Source organism: Phyllobates terribilis, unplaced genomic scaffold, assembly GCF_046119375.1.
Source record: "Phyllobates terribilis strain yellow unplaced genomic scaffold, ASM4611937v1 Scaffold_5__5_contigs__length_657084704, whole genome shotgun sequence".
In the NCBI taxonomy this organism is placed as follows: domain Eukaryota; kingdom Metazoa; phylum Chordata; class Amphibia; order Anura; family Dendrobatidae; genus Phyllobates; species Phyllobates terribilis.
In genome coordinates this window covers 504,663,812-504,687,143 of record NW_027362765.1, presented here as the reverse complement: position 1 = coordinate 504,687,143, position 23,332 = coordinate 504,663,812, and the positions used below count along the sequence as shown (strand labels likewise).

Here is a 23,332-nt window from a genome sequence, read left to right as displayed (position 1 = left end):
GCCAGATCTGCAGGAAGGATGCCGATGGAACGGAGGTCAGGTGAGAATAATCTTTTTTTTTTTCTTTTTCTCTTTTTATGTGTGTGAAGAACAGCACAGGGGGCACGTAGCCACAGGATGGGGACCTGGATGGGGCACGTAGCCACAGGATGGGGACCTGGATGGGGCACGTAGCCACAGGATGGGGACCTGGATGGGGCACACTGCCACTGGATGGGGGACCTGGATGGGGCACTCTGCCACAGGATGGGGCACGTAGCCACAGGATGGGGACCTGGATGGGGCACGTAGCCACAGGATGGGGACCTGGATGGGGCACACTGCCACTGGATGGGGGACCTGGATGGGGCACTCTGCCACAGGATGGGGCACGTAGCCACAGGATGGGGACCTGGATGGGGCACGTAGCCACAGGATGGGGACCTGGATGGGGCACACTGCCACTGGATGGGGCACACTGCCACTGGATGGGGCACACTGCCACAGGATGGGGACCTGGATGGGGCACACTGCCACTGGATGGGGGACCTGGATGGGGCACACTGCCACTGGATGGGGCACACTGCCACTGGATGGGGCACACTGCCACAGGATGGGGACCTGGATGGGGCACACTGCCACAGGATGGGAACCTGGATGGGGCACACTGCCACAGGATGGGGACCTGGATGGGGCACACTGCCACAGGATGGGAACCTGGATGGGGCACACTGCCACAGGATGGGAACCTGGATGGGGCACACTGCCACAGGATGGGAACCTGGATGGGGCACACTGCCATAGGATGGGAACCTGGATGGGGCACACTGCCACAGGATGGGGACCTGGATGGGGCACACTGCCACAGGATGGGGACCTGGATGGGGCACACTGCCACAGGATGGGGACCTGGATGGGGCACACTGCCACTGGATGGGGGTCCTGGATGGGGCACACTGCCACTGGATGGGGCACACTGTCACAGGATGGGGACCTGGATGGGGCACACTGTCACAGGATGGGGATCTGGATGGGGCACACTGTCACAGGATGGGGATCTGGATGGGGCACACTGCCACAGGATGGGGACCTGGATGGGGCACACTGCCACAGGATGGGGACCTGGATGGGGCACACTGCCACCCACAGGATGGGGCACACTGCCACCCACAGGATGGGGACCAGGATGGGGCACACTGCCACCCACAGGATGGGGACCAGGATGGGGCACACTGCCACCCACAGGATGGGGACCAGGATGGGGCACACTGCCACCCACAGGATGGGGACCAGGATGGGGCACACTGCCACCCACAGGATGGGGACCTGGATGGGGCACACTGCCACCCACAGGATGGGGACCTGGATGGGGCACACTGCCACCCACAGGATGGGGCACACTGCCACCCACAGGATGGGGCACACTGCCACCCACAGGATGGGGACCTGGATGGGGCACACTGCCACCCACAGGATGGGGCACACTGCCACCCACAGGATGGGGACCAGGATGGGGCACACTGCCACCCACAGGATGGGGACCAGGATGGGGCACACTGCCACCCACAGGATGGGGACCAGGATGGGGCACACTGCCACCCACAGGATGGGGACCAGGATGGGGCACACTGCCACCCACAGGATGGGGACCTGGATGGGGCACACTGCCACCCACAGGATGGGGACCTGGATGGGGCACACTGCCACTGGATGGGGCACACTGCCACAGGATGGGGACCTGGATGGGGCACACTGCCACAGGATGGGGACCTGGATTGGGCACACTGCCACAGGATGGGAACCTGGATTGGGCACACTGCCACAGGATGGGAACCTGGATGGGGCACACTGCCACAGGATGGGGACCTGGATGGGGCACACTGCCACTGGATGGGGGTCCTGGATGGGGCACACTGCCACTGGATGGGGCACACTGCCACAGGATGGGGACCTGGATGGGACACACTGCCACAGGATGGGGACCTGGATGGGGCACACTGCCACAGGATGGGGACCTGGATGGGGCACACTGCCACAGGATGGGGACCTGGATGGGGCACACTGCCACAGGATGGGGACCTGGATGGGGCACACTGCCACTGGATCGGGGACCTGGATGGGGCACACTGCCACTGGATGGGGCACACTGCCACAGGATGGGGACCTGGATGGGGCACACTGCCACCCACAGGATGGGGACCAGGATGGGGCACAGTGCCACCCACAGGATGGGGACCAGGATGGGGCACAGTGCCACCCACAGGATGGGGACCAGGATGGGGCACAGTGCCACCCACAGGATGGGGACCAGGATGGGGCACACTGCCACCCACAGGATGGGGACCAGGATGGGGCACACTGCCACCCACAGGATGGGGACCAGGATGGGGCACACTGCCACCCACAGGATGGGGACCTGGATGGGGCACACTGCCACCCACAGGATGGGGACCTGGATGGGGTACACTGCCACCCACAGGATGGGGACCTGGATGGGACACACTGCCACTGGATGGGGGACCTGGATGGGGCACTCTGCCACTGGATGGGGGACCTGGATGGGGCACACTGCCACCCACAGGATGGGGACCAGGATGGGGCACACTGCCACCCACAGGATGGGGACCAGGATGGGGCACACTGCCACCCACAGGATGGGGACCTGGATGGGGCACACTGCCACCCACAGGATGGGGACCAGGATGGGGCACACTGCCACCCACAGGATGGGGACCAGGATGGGGCACACTGCCACCCACAGGATGGGGACCTGGATGGGGCACACTGCCACCCACAGGATGGGGACCTGGATGGGGCACACTGCCACCCACTGGATGGGGCACACTGCGACCCACTGGATGGGGCACACTGCCACTGGATGGGGCACACTGCGACCCACTGGATGGGGCACTCTGCCACTGGATGGGGCACCTGGATGGGGCACTCTGCCACTGGATGGGGGACCTGGAAGGGGCACTCTGCCACTGGATGGCGACCTGGATGGGGCACATTACTACCAGATGTTTGCCATAATTACTATATGGTGCTAATTGTAAGACAATATTACTGTATGTGGCCAATTGGAGGAAACAAAATTGTAAAAATTAAAAAAATAAATAAAAAAAAATAAAGCATGAAAAAATATTTGGCACTAAAAATGCGGTTTTATATATAAACTAAAGTAAACACAAAAAAGTTCACGTTTATTATCACCACATACGTAACGACCCAAGCTATAAAAAAATAAACGCAGCAAAAATGTTCAAAAGGTGTGATACAAAAAAAATGGTATCACTAAAAATGTCACTTTGAACAAAGAATGCGGCCCTCCAAATTCAAATTTTTTTCATGTGCAGCCCATATACCCGGCCGAGATTGAGACCCCTGTAGTAGAGTAAGGGTATATCAATAGTCCCATATAAGATAAAACTGTCCAGAGTAAAATATATACATAGTTATTAAAGTGCTTACATGCGATGTGACTGGTTTCCATGTGCCCTTATTCATCAGGGGTCATGTTGGAGAGGGGGAAAGTATAGGTTTATAAAGCCTCATTGGACCAATAGTATAGATGGAAGGAGGGTGTGACAGTCAGGTGGCAAAATCCACGCATTTCAGTAGGCGGTAGCTACCCAGTTGTACAGTGTGTGCGTCTTTGACTTTATCTTCTAATAGAGTATGGACTTTCAGTCCACAGACCATGGAACGCACATTTCTGATGACTCTGAAAAAAATGCAAAAAGTGCATGTACTTACATCGATTAGTAATCATGAATTTGTGAAATAAAAGTGCATGTGCTTGACTAAGGTGGTGGTAAGGTAATTATTAGTCGGTCAGCTCTGGGGCGTGGTTACAGCAGCCACTCTATATACTCATAGCGGTGAATGATCCAGCGCCTGTGCTGTCCCCGTGATTGAAACCGGAACGCTGCTGGGGGGAATAAAGTTCATTTTCTCCCTGCAGCATTCAGCTAAGTGCAGGCGCCGGGCAGGTTAGTAACGCTACTAACCTGCAAATTAACCACATATCTGCGTTTTTTCTAGTGATCATGAAACGTGTTGTATCACTGGAATATTACCGTGTATTGTGTTAATATAAAAAATGAATGATGATTTTTATACATACACATTATATTTTATTAGATGGCAATTGATCAAGCCAACAGACAGAATTTTTCGTCCATGTTTCTCCCAGTAGTTGAATCCGTGGACCCTTGCCTAATTTTAATAGTACGCAGAGAAAACATTGTGGGTGATGCCATGGATGTGTTAAGGAAAACAAAAAATATAGATTACAAGAAACCATTGAAGGTAAAGAATGAATTTGACTTACCTTTTTGCACTTTTCATCATTATGCTTTGTTTAAATATTGTTTTTCGTGTTGGGAATTACAGGTAATTTTTGTGGGCGAAGAAGCTGTTGATGCCGGTGGAGTACGTAAGGAGTTTTTCTTGCTCATAATGCGAGAACTTCTAGATCCAAAGTATGGAATGTTTCGATTCTATGAAGATTCTAGACTTATTTGGTTTTCAGATCAGGTATACAATTCTTTGAAAAGGACATAAAATTCAAAAAAGATCACAGAAAAAAGGCAGCTGTACTTACCAGCACTTGGTCACAATACTAATGCACTACAGGATGTAGCAACACCCATGATAAAAGCGGAAGCAGAACAGGTTCAAAAAGATGTATAAGATAATTTGGCCAGAATTTACAAGTGCAATCCACTGCCTTTTTTCTGATCAGGTATACAATATTGTAGTATTCGATGCAGTCCATATAACTCAAACATGATACAACTTTGTGTTAAGGGGACTGGATCATCAGAAAATGACCTGTTGTTTAAATCTGATTTTTATATTAAATATGTTTTTAAGGTCTTTGTAGAAAGAGGGAGTCTCTTTTTCCCTATATGAATCATTAGGCTGCGTGCCCACGATGCGTTTTTCATGCGTTTCCGCTGCGGAATTTCCTCAGCGGAAACGCATCAAAAACGCATGGTAATCCGCACCCCATGGTCCCCAATGGCATTCTGCAATGTCAATGCACATGCTGCGGATTATTCCGCAGCGTTTCTGCGGCGCTCAAAAATCCGCAGCATGTTCATTAATTTTGCGGAAGCGCAGCGGAATTGCTGCCATTGACTTGCATTGAGACGCATATAATCCGTGTCTGTACATTTGTACACGTGGATAATATGCGTTTCAATGTGCGTATGGTACCCAGTTCTGGAGGAGAGGAGACTCTCATCCAGACCTGGGTACCATTGTACCTGTGAAAAAAAAGAATAAAATAATAAATAAAGCTTATATTCACCTTCTCGCGGGCTGGCAGCGCTTCTCCTTCCAGGACCTGAGATGACGTCGCGGCCATGTGACCTCAGGCTGTCTCGCGAGATGCCGGCAAGCCAGGAAGGAACCAGGAAGGAGCGCGACAGCACACGCGGCGGCATCGGCGGCAAAGTATAGCTTTATTTTTTTATTTTCACGGTCACACTGTATAAATCTATGCTGGTTGCATGGATTTATACAGTGTGACCTAGTTGTCAAGCACTTTCCAAGTGATGCTATCGCCTGGAAAGTGCTTGTCAGTCCGCATGCGGAAACACATGCGTTAACGCATGTGGATACGCATGTGAATCCGCATGTATTCCGCATGTATTCTGCAGGAAAAACGCATGCACAATCTGCATGCGTTTTTTCTGCCAGGGAGATGTAGAAATGCTGCAGAAATTTTCTGCTTCATTTCTGCATCGTGGGCACATAGCCTTAGAAGTACAATTCTACATCATTGCAAAGTTCCTAGCAGTCCAGCTCCACCCCTTCTTCAACGCCTGATCCAGCTGCTTCACTCCTACCCCTGCCATCGCTTTGCAGTGATGTAGAATTGTAGTTCTAATAATGACTCATGCAGGAAAAAGAGACTTCCTGTTTATACATAGAGCTTAGAAGGATTCAGCTAGTTTGCTTTTAATCACGCGATGTCATTGACCTAATGGAAAAGAGAAGAATTCATTAGATAGAAGGGCAAAATGAGCAATTTAAGTAAAACGTGTCATATAATATGGTGACAACAATCTATTAAGAGAATAAAAACTTTGATGGCAGTGCTCCTTTAACCCCTTTATGACATCCGCCATACATGTATGGAGCAAGTCGGAAGTAGGCGTATGGAACGGTCTCACGGGATGAGCTCATGCCAGAACCTGCCTCTAACGATCGCGGGTGGAGCCATGCCGTCATTCTATGCGCTCATCACCGTGACGTGATCGCCAGTCGCCGATGGGTTGCTATGACAGCCGGGGGTCTGCTGAAGAACCCCATGCTTGCCATTACGGAGTTCCTTTCAAACCCTGCTTGTGACCAGGCTAAACATTTTTCTATCAACTGAGCTAAATTAGGGCTTAATTTTTTGCGTGAAAAAAGTCGTTTTCATTGGTCTCAAGTTTGGGGGGTATACATATGACTTTTGGATCACTTTTTTACTGCTTTTATTTACTTTTCTCTTCATTCCACCTAGTCTTATTTTGGAATATATTTTTTCTCAAACACCTTTCGGTGTAAGTGACATTCATTTTTTATTTCTGTAGGTCAGTACAATAATGTCAATACCAAATTTATTTTGGTTTCTTATTTTTTTATTTTAAAAAAATATATATTTTACGAGCCAAGCTGTAGTTTTCACTTCTCAATTTTTTTTTATTCCACTTTTTGGTAGGAGGGATGAACCAAAAACAGCAGTTATGGCATTGTTTTTTGTATTTATTTTTCTTTTTGAGTTCTCCATTTGGGATCAATAAAAGTATAGTTTTATATTATGGATCAGTACGATTACAGTGCTCTCCCATTTGTAACTTATGTTTTACAGTTTCTGTACAGTAAAATTACTTTAAAAAGATGTCTTTCTTTGTCCGACTTTGTTTTTGTTGGATTTAACAACTTCTGTTTGGAAATACAGGATTTTATATTTAGATTTTACATTTTTTTTAAAGAAGCCCTCCCATCAAAATTTTTATCCTCTTAATATATTTGCATTCATCACATTAGATGGCACTGTGTAATTACAATTGCTCATTTTACCTTTCTACCCTGTGAATTCTTCTGTTTTCCATTAGGTGATTGACATCACGTGATTAAACACTGACTAGATGAAGCCTTCTAAGCTCTATGTTGAAACAGGAGGTCAATTTTGTCTGCACAAGTCATGAGTCACTGCAAAAGTCCCTGGCAGGGGGAGGAGGGAGCAGCTGGGTCAGGAGTTAGGGGGGGGGATGATAAATGCAGGGACAAGAGACTTCTAAGAGAATAAAAAATTTGATGAGAGTGCTGCTTTAAGTGTGTATGTCCAGTGTATATATAATTAAAAAAAATGTCTACAATTATTTAATAGTCCAATTAGAGAACTTTAAACATGTGGTCATTTTGAACTGATAGATAATACGCTTCACTACTAGTAGTGCAGTGCATTATCCACCATATCAGTGTTAGGTTGGGTTTAGACCAGCATGTTTCACCCTCCATATATAGACTGCAATTTTCAAACTGAATGCAAGTCTCCTGATGCAAACTTAAAGCATCATATTTGTCTGACATTGTAAGTTCAGGTAGGGGGACTGTCGGTCTGATGTTGGCCTTGTACGGACAGGCAGCCAACAGATTGTGCCTCTGGCAGTCATGTTCTATAAAAAAAAAATGTAATATATATTTGCTATTCTGTTGTATTTACCTCCTATATCACTCTTCTCAGCTTCTCCTACTCTAGATCAGGAGTCTTTTTATTAACTCTCTATAAGGAAATTTCTGCTGCAACTTTTTCCATTGACTATTGCATACATTAAAATGCAAGCAGCAATGTTTATTTAATGTTACAGTAGTGTTTTTTTATATATTGTACTTATTTTGCCATATAATTAATTTGTTTCTTCCAGACTTTTGAGGACAGCAATTTGTTCCATCTCATCGGTGTGGTTTGTGGCTTAGCAATTTACAATTTTGCAATTGTTGAGCTTCATTTCCCTTTGGCCTTATATAAGAAACTTTTAAAGAGGAAACCAACCTTGGATGATTTAAAGGAGCTAATGCCCGATGTTGGCAGGTGATTTAAAACATTAATAGGCAATAGTTGCTTCTTTGGGGTAATTTACTAGGCTGTACCTTTCAGATTTAAAGAGAACCTGTCAGCCGGATTTAGTCCTATAAACTAAAGGCATGGCTATAATGGCGCTGTGATGCTGATTAATGATACCTGATGTGAAGGCATCCACTCAGCGGCTGCTGAATACTCACCTTATAAAGTTTTCAGAAAATGACGTCTTGTGTGCTTTGGGACAGGCTCTTTTTCTCATTATCCAACCCCCCCAGCCTCCTCTGTTTTTTGTGCAGGTCACTGATTATTCAGTGACCTGCCTCCTTTTTAAAATTCCACTCTGCCATCATTGTGTGGGCCGTGCTTGCGCAGTGGGAGCCAGCATCCTGTCTACAGGACTTCAATAAAATTGTGACAGAGGCGGTGCATCTGCAGATCGAGATCTCTGCCAGTTCAGATCTGAAATCTCGATCTGCACATGCGCCGTCTCTGGCGCCAAGTCTTGCACACAGGACGCCATCTCCCACTGCGCACACACCGCCCACACAATGATGGCGTTAGTGCGGAATTTTAAAAAGGAAGGTCACTGGATAATCAATGACCTGCACAAGAAACAGAAAACTCTGGTGAGGGGTCAGAGATCAAGAAGAAGACCCTGCCCCCACGTACTGCCCTGAAGCACACAAGATGTCATTTTCTGAAAACTTCATAAGGAGTATTCAGCAGCCGCTGAGTGGATCCCTTCACATCAGGTATCATTAATCAGCATCACAGCGCCATTATAGCCATGCCTTTAGTTTATATGGCTAAATCCTGCTGACACGTTCGCTTTAAAGACTCACTGCGGAAGTTCTTTATCACTTCTCATCTCATTTATAATATGGTGTGAATGGAAAAAAAAATTTTGACAACCTCCAGTATTAGTGTAAAATATAGCAACTGTACTAAAGTGAACCGGTCACATTGAAAATGCTGTTCAATCAGCAGGCTGCATGATATTGATAAAACATGAGAAGCTGAGCAGAGTGATATACAGTATAGTGAGAAAAGTATCAGTATAACTTGATTTTTATACATTTATATTTCTAATCTTTCTTGGCATTTAATCCAAGTGGGTGGTCCTAAACGGAGACTGACAGCTATCTCTACATGCACACTTTTATTGACGGAAAGTTATATATCACTGATACGACCGCACAGTTTACCAAAAAGCCCAGAATAAGTAAAGATTTATCAATGAAGACAGGCTACTCAAAGGCCCCGAATTGTTAAAACTGGCTTTAATAAATTTGGTGCATCCTTCAATTGGTCTGATCCACCACCAGAAATGTATGGCAGCCGGGGAATAATACCAAAAGTTGGTCAATAATATAGCGACTTTTCAAGCAGTGTTACAGGCCCTAAATAATTTTTTACTATACTAATATATCACTCTGCGTAGCTACTCCTGCTTCATAATTGGCTGCCTACAGTTTGGACCCCATTTTCAATGTAACTGGTTCTCTTTAAATAATAATAAATTCCTTTTTGTGAAACTTGTTAAAATTTTCTAGACCTACATACCCAGTTTGATATTCTATAGTTAGTCAGTATGAACAGTAATTTAATAATAATAATGAGATCTTTTACCTTTTAATGTATATTAAAAATGGCGATCATCTGTTTTATCTCACTAAGATCTTTTAAGGAAAAATTCTGCTATAAAAGGGAGTCTTGCAGCACAAAATCACTGTTCAAACCAAGCACAGCACCTCATAGGGGACATGGTCCCAATAGTTATAACAATTACTCTCTATTCAGATATGCTAATGATTGCCTTGTCCCTTTTCTGACTCCTATAAGCCAGAGCTGCCAATGAAGGAAGAGATTGATGGGAAAACAAATAGGTGAGAAGGTGCAATTAACTTCTAAGGTACCCCCAGGGTGCACCATATACCTCATTAGCATATTTGATTAAAGAACAATTTTTGGAAAATACAACAATGGATTTGGTCCCTAAAGGTACTATTTTTATTAGGGCTATGCCCCCTTGCAAGGTTCTGTTTGTTTTGCACAGTCATTTTGTGCTGACAGACTCTTTAATGATATTTGTATAAATTCCACATTCTGATGTAAAGCTTGAAGAGTATCCCTGTATATGATGAATATGAATCCATCCATTCTGCCCTTGGCAGAAATCTGATCAGCATGTGAAGACTGTCAGTCTTAGAGGTTGTCCGGGCTTGAGCTACAAGTCTGCAGTCACTCTGTGACTTGTGAATCCTCACATCACGCGCGCTGTGAAGATTCGCTGGCAGCGGGTAGTCATGTGACTGCAAGTATGCGATTTGCATTCTTCCGGCCACATTCCAACTAGACTGTGTCCGGCCTTTTACAATATACTTGCATTGAGCGAGGACGTGCCCATCTAGTTGACACATGCCCGCACACATACTTTGCGGTTACGATCCCGGCACAGGAGAAACGCCTCCCAGCATGAAGTGCGTGTGATATGAGGATTCACAAGTCTGCAGTCTCATAGAGTGACTGCAGACTTGTAGCCTAAGACCAGACAACCCCTTTAAGGTCTGTAACTTTGTGAACCTATTTCAGCCAAGTTGTACATTTAAAAAACTTTTTTTCATATTTTTAAACATCAAAGGGGTTGTCTAGAAAAAACAGAATTGACTAAATGTAGGGGATGCGTTTTAAAATAATAATCCTTTATGCATAAAGGATTATTTAAAAAATCACAATGTTGTCTTATAATAATGTTCATATATATTTAATACATATTACTAAATTGTGCCAATATAACCCTGTTCTGCACATATCACCTTCCTAAAGATGTCTCTCGAAGCTCTATTTGCCCGTCAGTTGCCATTGGAACCATCTTGTAGTTCTAGGGGCCCTGTTCGATACAACACATGGCAGTCTCTCAGCTGGCATCCTGCCACAATAACTGTTCTTTGTCTATAAAGGAACTTCTATAGTGTGGGGTGATGTCACGGGAATGGGCAAAGCCTCCTTTATTGCACTGCAGTGCCTGTGTGCTGGTAACTAAGAGGAGTGATGTACTTTAGGATTGGGCTGTGTACAGTCATGGCCAAAAGTTTTGAGAATGACACCAAAATTATATTTTCACATGATCTGCTGGCCTCTGGTTTTTATTAGTGTTTGTCTGATGTTTAAATCACATACAGAAATATAATTGCAATCATATTATGAGTACCAATAGGTTATATTGACAGTTAGAATGAGTTAATGCAGCAAGTCAATATTTGCAGTGTTGCCCATTCTTCTTCAAGACCTCTGTAATTCTCCCTGGCATGCTCTCAATCAACTTTTGAACCAAATCCTGACTGATAGCAGTCCATTCTTGCATAATCAATGCTTGCATTTTGCCAGAATTTGTTGGTTTTTGTTTGTCCACCCGTCTCTTGATGATTGACCACAAGTTCTCAATGGGATTAAGATCTGGGGAGTTTCCAGGCCATGGACCCAAAATCTCTATGTTTTGTTCCATGAGCCATTTTGTTATCACCTTTGCTTTATGGCAAGGTGCTCCATCATGCTGGAAAAGGCATTTTTGGACGCCAAACTGCTCTTGGACGGTTGGGAGAAGTTGCTCTAGGAGGACATTCTGGTACCATTCTTTATTCATGGCTGTGTTTTAGGCAAGACTGTGAGTGAGCCGATTCCCTTGGCTGAGAAGCAACCCCACACATGAATGGTTTCAGGATGCTTTACAGTTGGCATGAGACAAGACTGGTGGTAGCGCTCACCTCTTCTTCTCCGAATAAGCTGTTTTCCAGATGTCCCAAACAATCGAAAAGGGGATTCATCAGCGAAAATGACTTTGCCCCAGTCCTCAGCAGTCCACTCCCTGTACCTTTTGCAGAATATCAGTCGGTCCCTGATGTTTTTTCTGGAGAGAAGTGGCTTCTTTGCTGCCCTCTTGAAACCAGCCCTTGCTCAAAGAGTCTCGGCCTCACAGTGCGTGCAGAAGCACTCACACCAGCCTGCTGCCATTCCTGAGCAAGCTCGGCACTGCTGGTAGTCCGATCCCGCAGCTGAAACAGTTTTAAGATACGGTCCTGGCGCTTGCTGGTCTTTCTTGGGCGCCCTGGAGCCTTTTTGACAACAATGGAAGCTCTCTCCTTGAAGTTCTTGATGATGCGATAGATTGTTGACTGAGGTGCAATCTTTGTAGCTGTGATACTCTTCCCTGTTAGGCCATTTTTGTGCAGTGCAATGATGGCTGCACGTGTTTCTTTAGAGATAACCATGGTTAACTGAAGAGAAACAATGATACCAAGAACCAGCCTCCTTTTAAAGTGTCCAGTGATGTCATTCTTACTTAATCATGACTGACTGATCGCCAGCCCTGTCCTCATCAACACCCACACCTGTGTTAATGGATCAATTACTAAAATGATGTTAGCTGCTCCTTTTAAGGCCGGACTGCAATGATGTTGAAATGTGTTTTGGGGGTTAAAGTTCATTTTCTGGGCAAATATTGACTTTGCAAGTACAGTAATTGCTGTTAAGCTGATCACTCTTTGACATTCAGGAGTATATGCAAATTGCCATTACAAAAAATGAAGCAGTAAACGTTGGAAATATTACTATTTGTCTCATTCTCAATACTTTTGGCCATGACTGTATATAGAGGGTTTAGAGGAAAGATATACTGTATGATGGAGCTCTATATAGAGGGGCTAAGAGGAGATGGCTACTGCAAGATGTGGCTCTGTATAGAGAGACTTAAAGGATACACTGCGGAATGGGGCTCTGTACTGTGGCTGATAGGAATTAAATCATATTTATTGCTTACTGCTGAAACCAGTGATGTGAAACTGCAATTGCTGGTGAATTGATGCATATTGCAGAGGATTATCATATGCATCAATATGAAAGTGATCTGTCAGGAGCAGGTAACAAACATCTCTGCACTTTCGAGGTGGAGTGCATGACAATGGACAATGGAGCTCTGCTAGAACCAATTAATGATTTAAAATGACACAGGCAGCTGTACTGCTGTAGATTGGAGAGAACCTATTCAGCCAGGGTGCTGGACAGCAGTATAAAATGAACTTGATAACTCAGAAGTGGGGCTTGTCGGGGAGGGGGTGGGGGGTCTGCAGCACTAATAAGCAAGTGCTGCTGGGAAATGTAGTATTAGCAGATAAGAGTAGAACGGCTCATTCTTCTATGTGAAAGAAACCTGTTGGATTTAGTCTGTATATTAAAATGAACCAGTCACCATGAATATGCTGTCCAATCTGCTGACATCATATTACAGAACAGGAGGAGTAGAGTAGATTGATATTGATATAGTTTTGTGAGAAAAGGTTCAGTATAGTGTGTTTTTAACCATTTATTCCTCTGCTCTTTCTGGGATTTTTGGTCCGGTGGGCGGTCCCATCAGTGACTGACAGCTTTCTTTGTATAAGTGTTCATACAGCGAGAGCTGTCACTGATGGGACCGCCCACTGGACCAAAAGTCCCAGAAAGAGCAGAGGAATAAATGGTTAAAACACACTATACTGAACCTTTTCTCACAAAACTATCAGTCCTCTCAGCCTCCCCCTGCTCTATAATATGCTGCCTGCAAACTGTACTACATTTTCATGGTGACTGGTTCCCTTTAACAATAAGTATGCTCTTTCTGTGCTTTATGAAAAATAATGCAATTTTGGGAATAATCCTTTAACATTGCCGCTGTGTTTAACACCTTTCCATGCACACTTCAATTTTGTGATCTTTGATTAAAATGTAGAGCCTTTGTTCTGTGTGTTGACTCTTTATATTTTGCACGTTTATTTCAAAAATGCTAAAGATGTGTTGATCTAACACCAGTATGTTCATCTTTCAGGAGCATGCAGCAACTGCTGGACTACATGGAAGATGACCTTGAAGAGACGTTCTGTCTTAACTTTACAGTATGTGTCTGCTCTGGCCATTGATAACCTGTATCTGCCACCAAGCCACAAGCCGCCTCTATTAGAGGTTTTAGGTTTTCTGTGCTATCCAATATTCATACCCATCCAATATTCTAAATGGGACTCAAAGTAATACAGAATATGAAGGTTTGGGGGGAAAAGGTGCCATATGCAGATGATACAAAATTGAAACAACTGCCACAGTGCAGTATCTTGAAATATAACAAGCAACTGTAAGAAAAAATATAAGAACAAATGCATAATTGTCTGACAATTGTACCGATTCCATTGATGTCACTTCTAGTCTGCTTTCTGTAATTAATCTCCTGTTGATAAAGCAGTGATTTTATCACCAGAGGACTAATTGACCTGCTGTCAGGTAGTCCAACCTCGCCCCCATCACGGATTGGCGGATTTATACCTATGCACAATGTACACAGAAAACTGTCAATCAATGGTGTGGGCGGAGTTATACAGAGCTCAGCATTCTGAGCACTGCTAGATCTGCAGCAGATAAGTTTTTAATCAAAGCTGCAGCGCCCAGTAAAGTAAGTGATATATCACTGGAATCAGGGTCTATACCCCTACATCATGCTGCTCTCAGGTGGGGTAGCAAAACAATTTGACAGATTCTCTATAAAGTGCTAGTGCTTCTTGTAAAATCTATCCAAAATTTCTACCCTTTGGAGAAGAGATTTCACAAGAGCTGATTTTTCATTGCAAAACCAGATAATTTGACAGGATTAGCGTGTAGCCTTATATTAATGGCAGTCTAAAGATACGATGTGTAAGACATAGTCCGAGACTCCACTTGTGTGTCCACTATTAATCCGTCAAAGGATTGATATTTATAAAATGAGTATGATCATAAGACATGTATTTGGGAAAGCACCACATGGCTTTTCTGGTTTAGGGGTAATATATTAGATTTCGCGTTACGTCTACATGTCTGGGTTTGCTGCAGAAATTTACAGCAAATCTGGAGAATGTCGATTTTCAGGTGGAAAATAGCTTAGCACGTAGAAAAAACTATACTCGCCTCTCACAGTGCTTCATTGGCAATGCTGTACACCAAAGCTGCAGAGATGACATGTCGTCCATGTGACCGCTGCTCGTCATCAGTGATGTTTGGATGTACAGAAAATGATGAGGGGCTAATGAAGAATTGTCATGAAAGCTCCAGGGGAGGTGAGAATAGTGTTTATCTGGATTTGTGAACTTTTGTTTCTTCAGTTTTGCTGCTGATTACATTTGGATTTACATCAAAATTTGCAGTTATACCATTCGTAGAAATTGACATGCTCCTGGTTTATAAATGTACTCCAGAGGACAATGCCTATGCAGAAAAATCCTGCAGCATATGGATGACTTTGACTCTATGCAGCTTTGGATTTTCCATCTGAAAATCTGGATAAAAAACGACAGCATTTCCGATACATGGAAGTGCACCCTTACATGTTTCGGTGGAATGTTCCAATTCTGACTTTCCCTTTCTTTGATACAGGTTACAGTGGATAACTTTGGAACTACAGAAATCAGGGAACTAATTCCAAATGGTGCAGAGACAATTGTAAATCAGAAAAACAAGTAGGTTCTTTATGGTTGAGTAAACGTCCCCTGTTCGACATGGCTCATTACTTTCTCATGTGTAAAATAAAAATCATCTTTAACCACTTCGCGCCAGAGCCTGTTTTTGCCTTCGTGACCGGGCCAATTTTTTCAATTCTGACCACTGTCAGTTTATGAAGTATTTACTCTGGAACGCTTCAATGTATTCCCCTGATTCTGAGATTGTTTTTTCATGACATATTGTACTTCATGATAGTGGTAAAATTTCTTCGATATAACTTGCGTTTATTTGTGAAAAAATCGGAAATTTGGCGAAAATTTTGAAAATTTTGCAATTTTCAAACTTTGAATTTTCATGCCCTTAAATCAGAGATATGTCACACAAAATAGTTAATAAATAACATTTCCCACATGTCTACTTTACATCAGCACAATTTTGGAACCAAAATTTTTTTTTGTTAGGGAGCTATAAGGGTTAAAAGTTGACCAGCGATTTCTCATTTTTCCAACAAAATTTTCAAAAACATTTTTTTAGGGACCACATCATATTTGAAGTCACTTTGAGGGGTCTTTATGACAGAAAATACCCAAAAGTGACACCATTCTAAAAACTGCACCCCTCAAGGTGCTCAAAACCACATTCAAGAACTTTATTAACCCTTCAGGTGCTTCACAGGAATTTTTGGAATGTGGAAGAAAAAAATTAACATTTAACTTTTTTCACAAAAATGTTACTTTAAACCCAATTTTTTTTATTTTCATAGGGGGAACAGGAAAAAATGGACCCCAAATTTTTTTGTGCAATTTCTCTTGAGCGTGCTGATACCCCATATGTGAGGGAAAACCACTGTTTGGGCACACTGCAGGGTTCGGAAGGGAAGGAGCGCCATTAGACTTTTTGAATGTAAAATTTGTCTGAATAATTAGCAGACGCCATGTTGCGTTTGGAGAGCTCCTGATGTGCCTAAACAGTGGAAACCCCCCACAAGTGACCCCATTTTGGAAACTAGACCCCTTAGGGAACTTATCTAGATGTGTGGTGAGCACCTTGAACCCCAAGGTGCTTCACAGAAGTTTATAATATTGAACTGTAAAAATAAAATTTTCACATTTTTCCCACAAAACCGTTTTTCATCCCTTAATTTTGCATTATCATAAGGGTAATAGGATAAATTGCACCATGAAATTTGTTGTTCAATTTCTCCTGAACACGCTGATACCCCATATGTGGAGGCAAATTACTGTTTGGGCACATGGCAGGGTTTGAAAGGGAAGGAGCGCCATTAGACTTTTTGAATGTAAAATTTGTTTGAATAATTAGCGGACGCCATGTCACATTTGGGGAGCCCCTAATGTGCCTAAACAGTGGAAACCCCCCACAAGTGCCACCATTTTGGAAACTAGACCCCTTAGGGAACTTATCTAGATGTGTGGTGAGCACCTTGCACCCCCAGCTGCTTCACAGAAGTTTATAATATTGAGCCGTAAAAATAAAATTTTCACATTTTTCCCACAAAACCGTTTTTCATCCCTTAATTTTGCATTATCATAAGGGTAATAGGATAAATTGCACCATGAAATTTGTTGTGCAATTTCTCCTGAACACGCTGATACCCCATATGTGGAGGCAAATTACTGTTTGGGCGCATGGCAGCGTTTGAAAGGGAAGGAGCGCCATTTGACTTTTTGAATGTAAAATTTGTTTGAATAATTAGCAGACGCCATGTCGCATTTGGGGAGCCCCTAATGTGCCTAAACAGTGGAAACCCCCCACAAGTGCCACCATTTTGGAAACTAGACCCCTTAGGGAACTTATCTAGATGTGTGGTGAGCACCTTGCACCCCCAGCTGCTTCACAGAAGTTTATAATATTGAGCCGTAAAAATAAAATTTTCACATTTTTCCCACAAAACCGTTTTTCATCCCTTAATTTTGCATTATCATAAGGGTAATAGGATAAATTGCACCATGAAATTTGTTGTGCAATTTCTCCTGAACACGCTGATACCCCATATGTGGAGGCAAATTACTGTTTGGGCGCATGGCAGGGTTTGAAAGGGAAGGAGCGCCATTTGACTTTTTGAATGTAAAATTTGTTTGAATAATTAGCGGACGCCATGTCACATTTGGGGAGCCCCTAATGTGCCTAAACAGTGGTAACCCCCCACAAGTGCCACCATTTTGGAAACTATACCCCTTAGGGAACTTATCTAGATGTGTGGTGAGCACCTTGCACCCCCAGCTGCTTCACAGAAGTTTATAATATTGAGCCGTAAAAATAAAATTTTCACATTTTTCCCATAAAAAATGTTTTTCATTCCCTAATTTTGCATTATCAAAAGGGTAATAGGATAAATTGCACCATGAAATTTGTTGTACAATTTCTCCTGAGTACGCCGATACCCCATATGTGGGGGAAAACCACTGCTTTGGTGTACGGCAGGGTTCGGAAGAGAAAGGAGCGCTATGTTGGCTGGGATAGGCACAGACGCCATGTCACATTTGAAGAGTCGCTGACATGCCAAAACAGCAGAAACCCCCACAAGTGACCCCATTTTGTAAACTACACCTCTCAAGGAATTCATCTAGGGAAGTAGTGAGTATTTTTTAATTTTTAAATTTATACCATTGGGCAGTGAAAAAAGCATAATTATATTTTTACCTCAAAAAAATGTTTTACCCTCAGATTTTACATTTTCACACAGGGCAATGGGTAAAAATGGTGCCGAAATGTGTCACACAATTTCTTCTAAAAGTGGCAATACCCCATATGTGGCTGTATCGTACGGCGAGATCTGGGGGGGACGGAGCGCTATTTGACAATTGGAGAACAAATTATTGTAGAATAGGCATTTGGATTTGGGAGCACAAAATTTTCTGAATTTCTTTTGGGGGGCAAGGGTCATTTTGCTTTTCCAGAGCCTTTCTGCTACCAGTAACTTGGAAGTCCCTTATATTTTTAACAGATGACGGACCTGAGTGGGGACTAGCTTTTATTGAGGACTGAGTTGAAGCTTTTATTGAGAACATTTTACGTAACATTTATCCGGCGCTCTAGGCTGAGCACTTACATCGGGGTTTCCATCTAAATTTCCAAGTGATGTAATTCAGATGAAACCCCTGCAGGATCCATTCACTATAATGAGGCAGCAGAGTTACTCTGGACTCCGTCTGGCCTCTGTTTAGCGGTGTCATTTTTTCAGAAGTGCACAAAACTGTGGCCAACCGCACTTTTATGCACGCCTAAAACAAATGACACCGTGGGATCCCAGGCTAGACGGCGTCCACAGTGGTCTATATCTGCCTCATTACAGGGAATCTCCCATCATGGGTTCCGGCTGAATCACGTATTTCAGAGATTTACACGGAAACTCTGGTGTAAGTGCTCAGCGCAGAGCACAGGATAAATGTGAGCAGAGCCTTACTGGGATCTTTGGGAGACCTAATAAACAAATCAGTAGCAGGTGAAGAATTGGTTTTATTTATTTTTTACGCCGTTCCTAGTGTGATATAACTGATTAGATTACTTTATTCTTCGGGTCGGTGCGATTACAGAGATACCAGTTTTATATCGGGTTTTTATGACTGACAGCTGTCACACACTAAAATACGCTTTTTTTTGCAAAATCTAGTTTTTGCATCACCATATTTTGAGAGCTATAATTTTTCCATATTTCGGCCGACAGTCATGTGATGGCTTGTTTTTTGCGGGACGAGTTGACATTTTTATTGGTACCATTTTTGGGAACGTGACATTTTTTGATCGCTTTCTATTCCGTTTTTTGGGAGGTAAAATTAACAAAAACAAACAATTCAGGAATTGTTTTTTGAGGTTTTTTTATGCCGTTCTGCGTGTGGTAAAAGTGATCAGGCAGCGTTATTCTTGGGGTCAGTACGTTTACAGCGATACTACACTTACTGTATTTTTTTTATGTTTTGGCGCTCTTACACAATAAAACTATTTTATAGAAAAAAATATTTTTTTTGCATTGCTTTATTCTGAGCACTATAACTTTTTTATTTTTCGGCTGATGGAGCTGTATGGCAGCTTTTTTTTTGCGGAACAAGATGACGTTTTCAGCGGCACCATTTTTATTTCTATTTTGTATTTTGATCGCATTTTTTTCCACTTTTTGTTTGGCGATATGATGAAAAAGCATATTTTTTTGCTCCGTTTTTTATTTATTTTTATTACGGTGTGCACAGAAGGAGTTAATTAGTGTGACAGTTTTATAGCTCGGGTTGTTTCGGACGCGGCGATACCAAATATGTGTACTTTTTTTGGTTTTGTAAAAATATACGGATTTATTGGTTTAATATTTTATTTATTTATTTTTATTTATTTTGTGATTTTTTTTTTTTATAGTTTAAAAACTTTTTTTTTACTTTTTTTTACATTTTTACTTAGTCCCTGTATGGGACATTAATTTTTATTTTTCTGATCACTGCTCTCATGTAATGTAATAGACATATATTACATTACATGAGATCTTCCCTGACTGTTTCAGTCAGTCTCCTGTCTGGCTCAGCTTGCAGGCTGAGCCAGACAGGACACCATATATGGCAGAGCTGGAGGTGGTCATGTGACCTCCAGCTGCCATAGCAACCCCAGGTCCTGGAAGGAAACGGAGGTCTTCGGAGAGGTAAGACGACCCCCTCTCCTCCTGCTGTCTCCTATATGCCGCGATCACTATAGATCACAGCATATAGAAGACAGCAAGGGGTTAACATCACTGGGACCTGATCTAATCAGGTCCCGATGATGTTCCCTGTCAGAGCTAACGCTCTGCACCGGAATCGCAGGGCTTGCAGGACCCTGGGGGTCCTGAGCGCTGCGAGACCACCCACCGTTTTTAAACGTCGGCGCTGCACAGAGCCCGGCAAGCGCCGACGTTTATCTACAGTGGGCGGTCGGGAACCGGTTAATATACTAAATGCATTTTCTGAATAAGAGTCTGTGTACAGGGAATCTTGGCTTACAGTCTGTATGATAGTTTATAGATATGTTCATAATTTTGAAAGTTTTAGAGCTATAATCTTTATTTGTTCCTCACTTACACTGTCTAGGATTACTTCCCATGAGTTATTTTGGTAGTGAAGGTAATACAGTAGGCTGTCAAATATTGCTACCAGTAGTGTGTATCATTATTGTATTTCTTTTACTCACTTGTATAGCGCCATTAATTCCACAGCACTTTACAGACATTATCATCACTGTCCCCATTGGGGCTCATAATCTACAATCTCTATCAGTATGTCTTTGCATTGTGGGAGGAAACCAGAGAACCCAAAGGAAAACCCACGCAAACACGGGGAGAACATACAAACTCCTTGCAGATGTTATCCTTGGTGGGATTTGAACCCAGGACCCCAGCACTACAAGGCTAACCACTGAGCCACTGTGCTGCCCTAAGCCTTGGTACAGCTCTGGATTAGTATATGATAAGCAATGCAGTGTAGTTGCAGATGACAAGTCAGAACATAGGCATGAAGAAAAAAATCCCAAAGATTATATTATAGCCCAAAAATAGTTTTATTCTTTAAAAATAACATACAAATAAACACAGGATACAATTAAAGCAAGGTGCTGCTAGAAAATACGGGGACATATAAGATGTATGAACCAACACATCAAAGACAAGCCGTACTAAAATTATATGGAGGACATTGCCCAGGTCTGCCATAAGACATTCAAAGTGCGGCCCACTGGCCACTTCAGCTTCTCTGGCTGTTCCAGTCCGGCTCACAGACCACGACAGCCGAAGGGCTAAAGTGGTGGCCCACGGGCCACACAGTGCCTTATCCCTCCCACCGTCCATCCTCCGCCGCCCACTGTCACCGCTATCTGCATTCTCTGGATGCAGACAGCAGTGAATACATTGGCAGAAAACGGAGACGCTGGCCCCCTCCGCCAATCGGCGTGTGAGACAGCTGACGCGATGATGTCATTTCGAGTCAGCAGTGCGCCGGGAGAACAAGGTGAGTATGTGGCGTTTGTGTTTTGTTTTTTCATGTGTATGGGATGTTTGTATGTATATAGAAGGCTTTGTGAGGCTTGTGCTGTATATAGAAGGCTATGTGTGGCTCAAGCTGTATATAGGAGGCTACAGTGGCATGTAAAAGTTTGGGCACCCCTGGTCAAATTACTCTTGTTGTGAACAATTAAGCAAGTTGAAGATGAAATGAGATCTATAAAAGGCCTAAAGTTAAAGATGACACATTTCCTTTTATATTTTAGGCAAATATATATAATCTTTTACATTTTAAAAATTACAAAAAGGAAAATGGGCCAATGCAAAAGTTTGTGTCCCCTGCATGGTTAGTACCTAGTAGCACCCCCTTTTTATAAGTATAACCACTTATAAATGCTTTTTGTAGCCAGCCAATAGTCTTTCAATTCTTGTTTGAGAGATTTTCATCCATTCTTCCTTGGAAAATTCTTCCAGCTCTGTGAGATTCCTGGGTCGTCTTGCATGCTCTGCTATTTTGAGGTCTAGCCACAGATTTTCAATAAAATTCAGATCAGGGGACTCTGAGGGCCATTGTAAAACCTTCAATTTGTGCCTTTTGAGGTAGTCTATTGTGACTGGCTGTCTCTGACGAGAAACATACTTGTGCTTTGGGGCAGCCTGTGGGCAGGTCTTTTCTTGCTGATCTGGCCTAGAGCACCAAGATAAGATCCTGCCTACAGTCCCACCCCAGATCACGAGAATCTCATTAACTCAAAACTGCAAACACTGATTACACAAGAACCACAAGACTGATTTTCTTCACTTCAGGTATCCTTTTAATCAGTGCAGCAGCCCCAACATGACAATGTCTGCAGTTTACATAGCAAAATCCTGCTGACAGATTCCCTTTAATTACATTTCGAACTGAGAAAAGGGCATCTTAAATGCTTTGCTATCTTCTTATAGCCTTCTCCTGCTTTGTGGACCTCCACCATTTGTATTTTCAGAGTGCTAGGCAGCTGCTTAAAAGACCCCATGGCTGCTGTTTTTTGGCACACGGTTAGAGGAGGCTGGGTTTTTATAAAGCTGGGAAATTTTCATCACCTGGCCTTTACTAACCATGATATTGAACAAACCCTAACTGGCTAATTGCAGTGCACAAACTAATCGGGACAGATTGGTGCAGTAGGGAGAGGACCCTGCCCTTGCGGACTTGGCTTTAAGGGTAATTTGAAAGGAGGCAGTAGGTTCAGGGGTTGCAGAAGCTTCGGTGGTGGTGATGTGGCAGCGGGGTCATTGCAGGCTGTAAGCTTTCCTGAAGAGTTCTGTCTGTAGTGTGCCAGATAATAATTGGGTGTGTTGGGGCACAGAATTCCAGAGGACAGGGGACACTCGGGAGAGGTCTTGGCCGCCTTTTTGGAGGTTACAGGTTTCCTTGAAGGTTTGCTGCTTAATATGTAACAAGTGTCATGTTATGGTTTGCTACATATCTACATAATGCTTGTATATAAAACAGTATTGTGGTGTTTTAAAGGGGAATAAAGCTTACAATCCTTATGACAAAATAAAAAATGAATCATTTCACTCCCACTTAATTGAGAGAACTAACCAGTGATGTCACCGTTCCAAAATGAATGTACTTGTCAAGTGTCCAGAGGTCGCAGCTGACATATTCCAGCAATGCTAACAACTCAAGCCTTTAAGATATGAATAGATGAACGTAGGTGCCTTATTATAAAGAACTGATGACAGTCCTATAAATACCAGTGTGAACAAATAACCTTTGTCTGGTAATAAGCATGTCTGAGTGCCAAAGTGCTTCA

General features: G+C 43.4%; 1 protein-coding gene across 2 annotated transcripts in view; it reads left to right on the top strand.

The window, feature by feature from the left end:
* The window catches only part of HERC4 (HECT and RLD domain containing E3 ubiquitin protein ligase 4), a 112,352-nt gene that overhangs the window by 73,697 nt on the left and 15,323 nt on the right, over positions 1–23,332 (top strand). For both annotated transcript variants that reach the window (XM_073685586.1, XM_073685585.1), the window contains 5 exons: positions 4,123–4,290; positions 4,375–4,518; positions 7,908–8,074; positions 13,923–13,989; positions 15,494–15,576. In XM_073685586.1, coding sequence (XP_073541687.1) covers positions 4,123–4,290; positions 4,375–4,518; positions 7,908–8,074; positions 13,923–13,989; positions 15,494–15,576 — 629 coding nt within the window. The remainder of the gene's footprint in view (positions 1–4,122; positions 4,291–4,374; positions 4,519–7,907; positions 8,075–13,922; positions 13,990–15,493; positions 15,577–23,332) is intronic.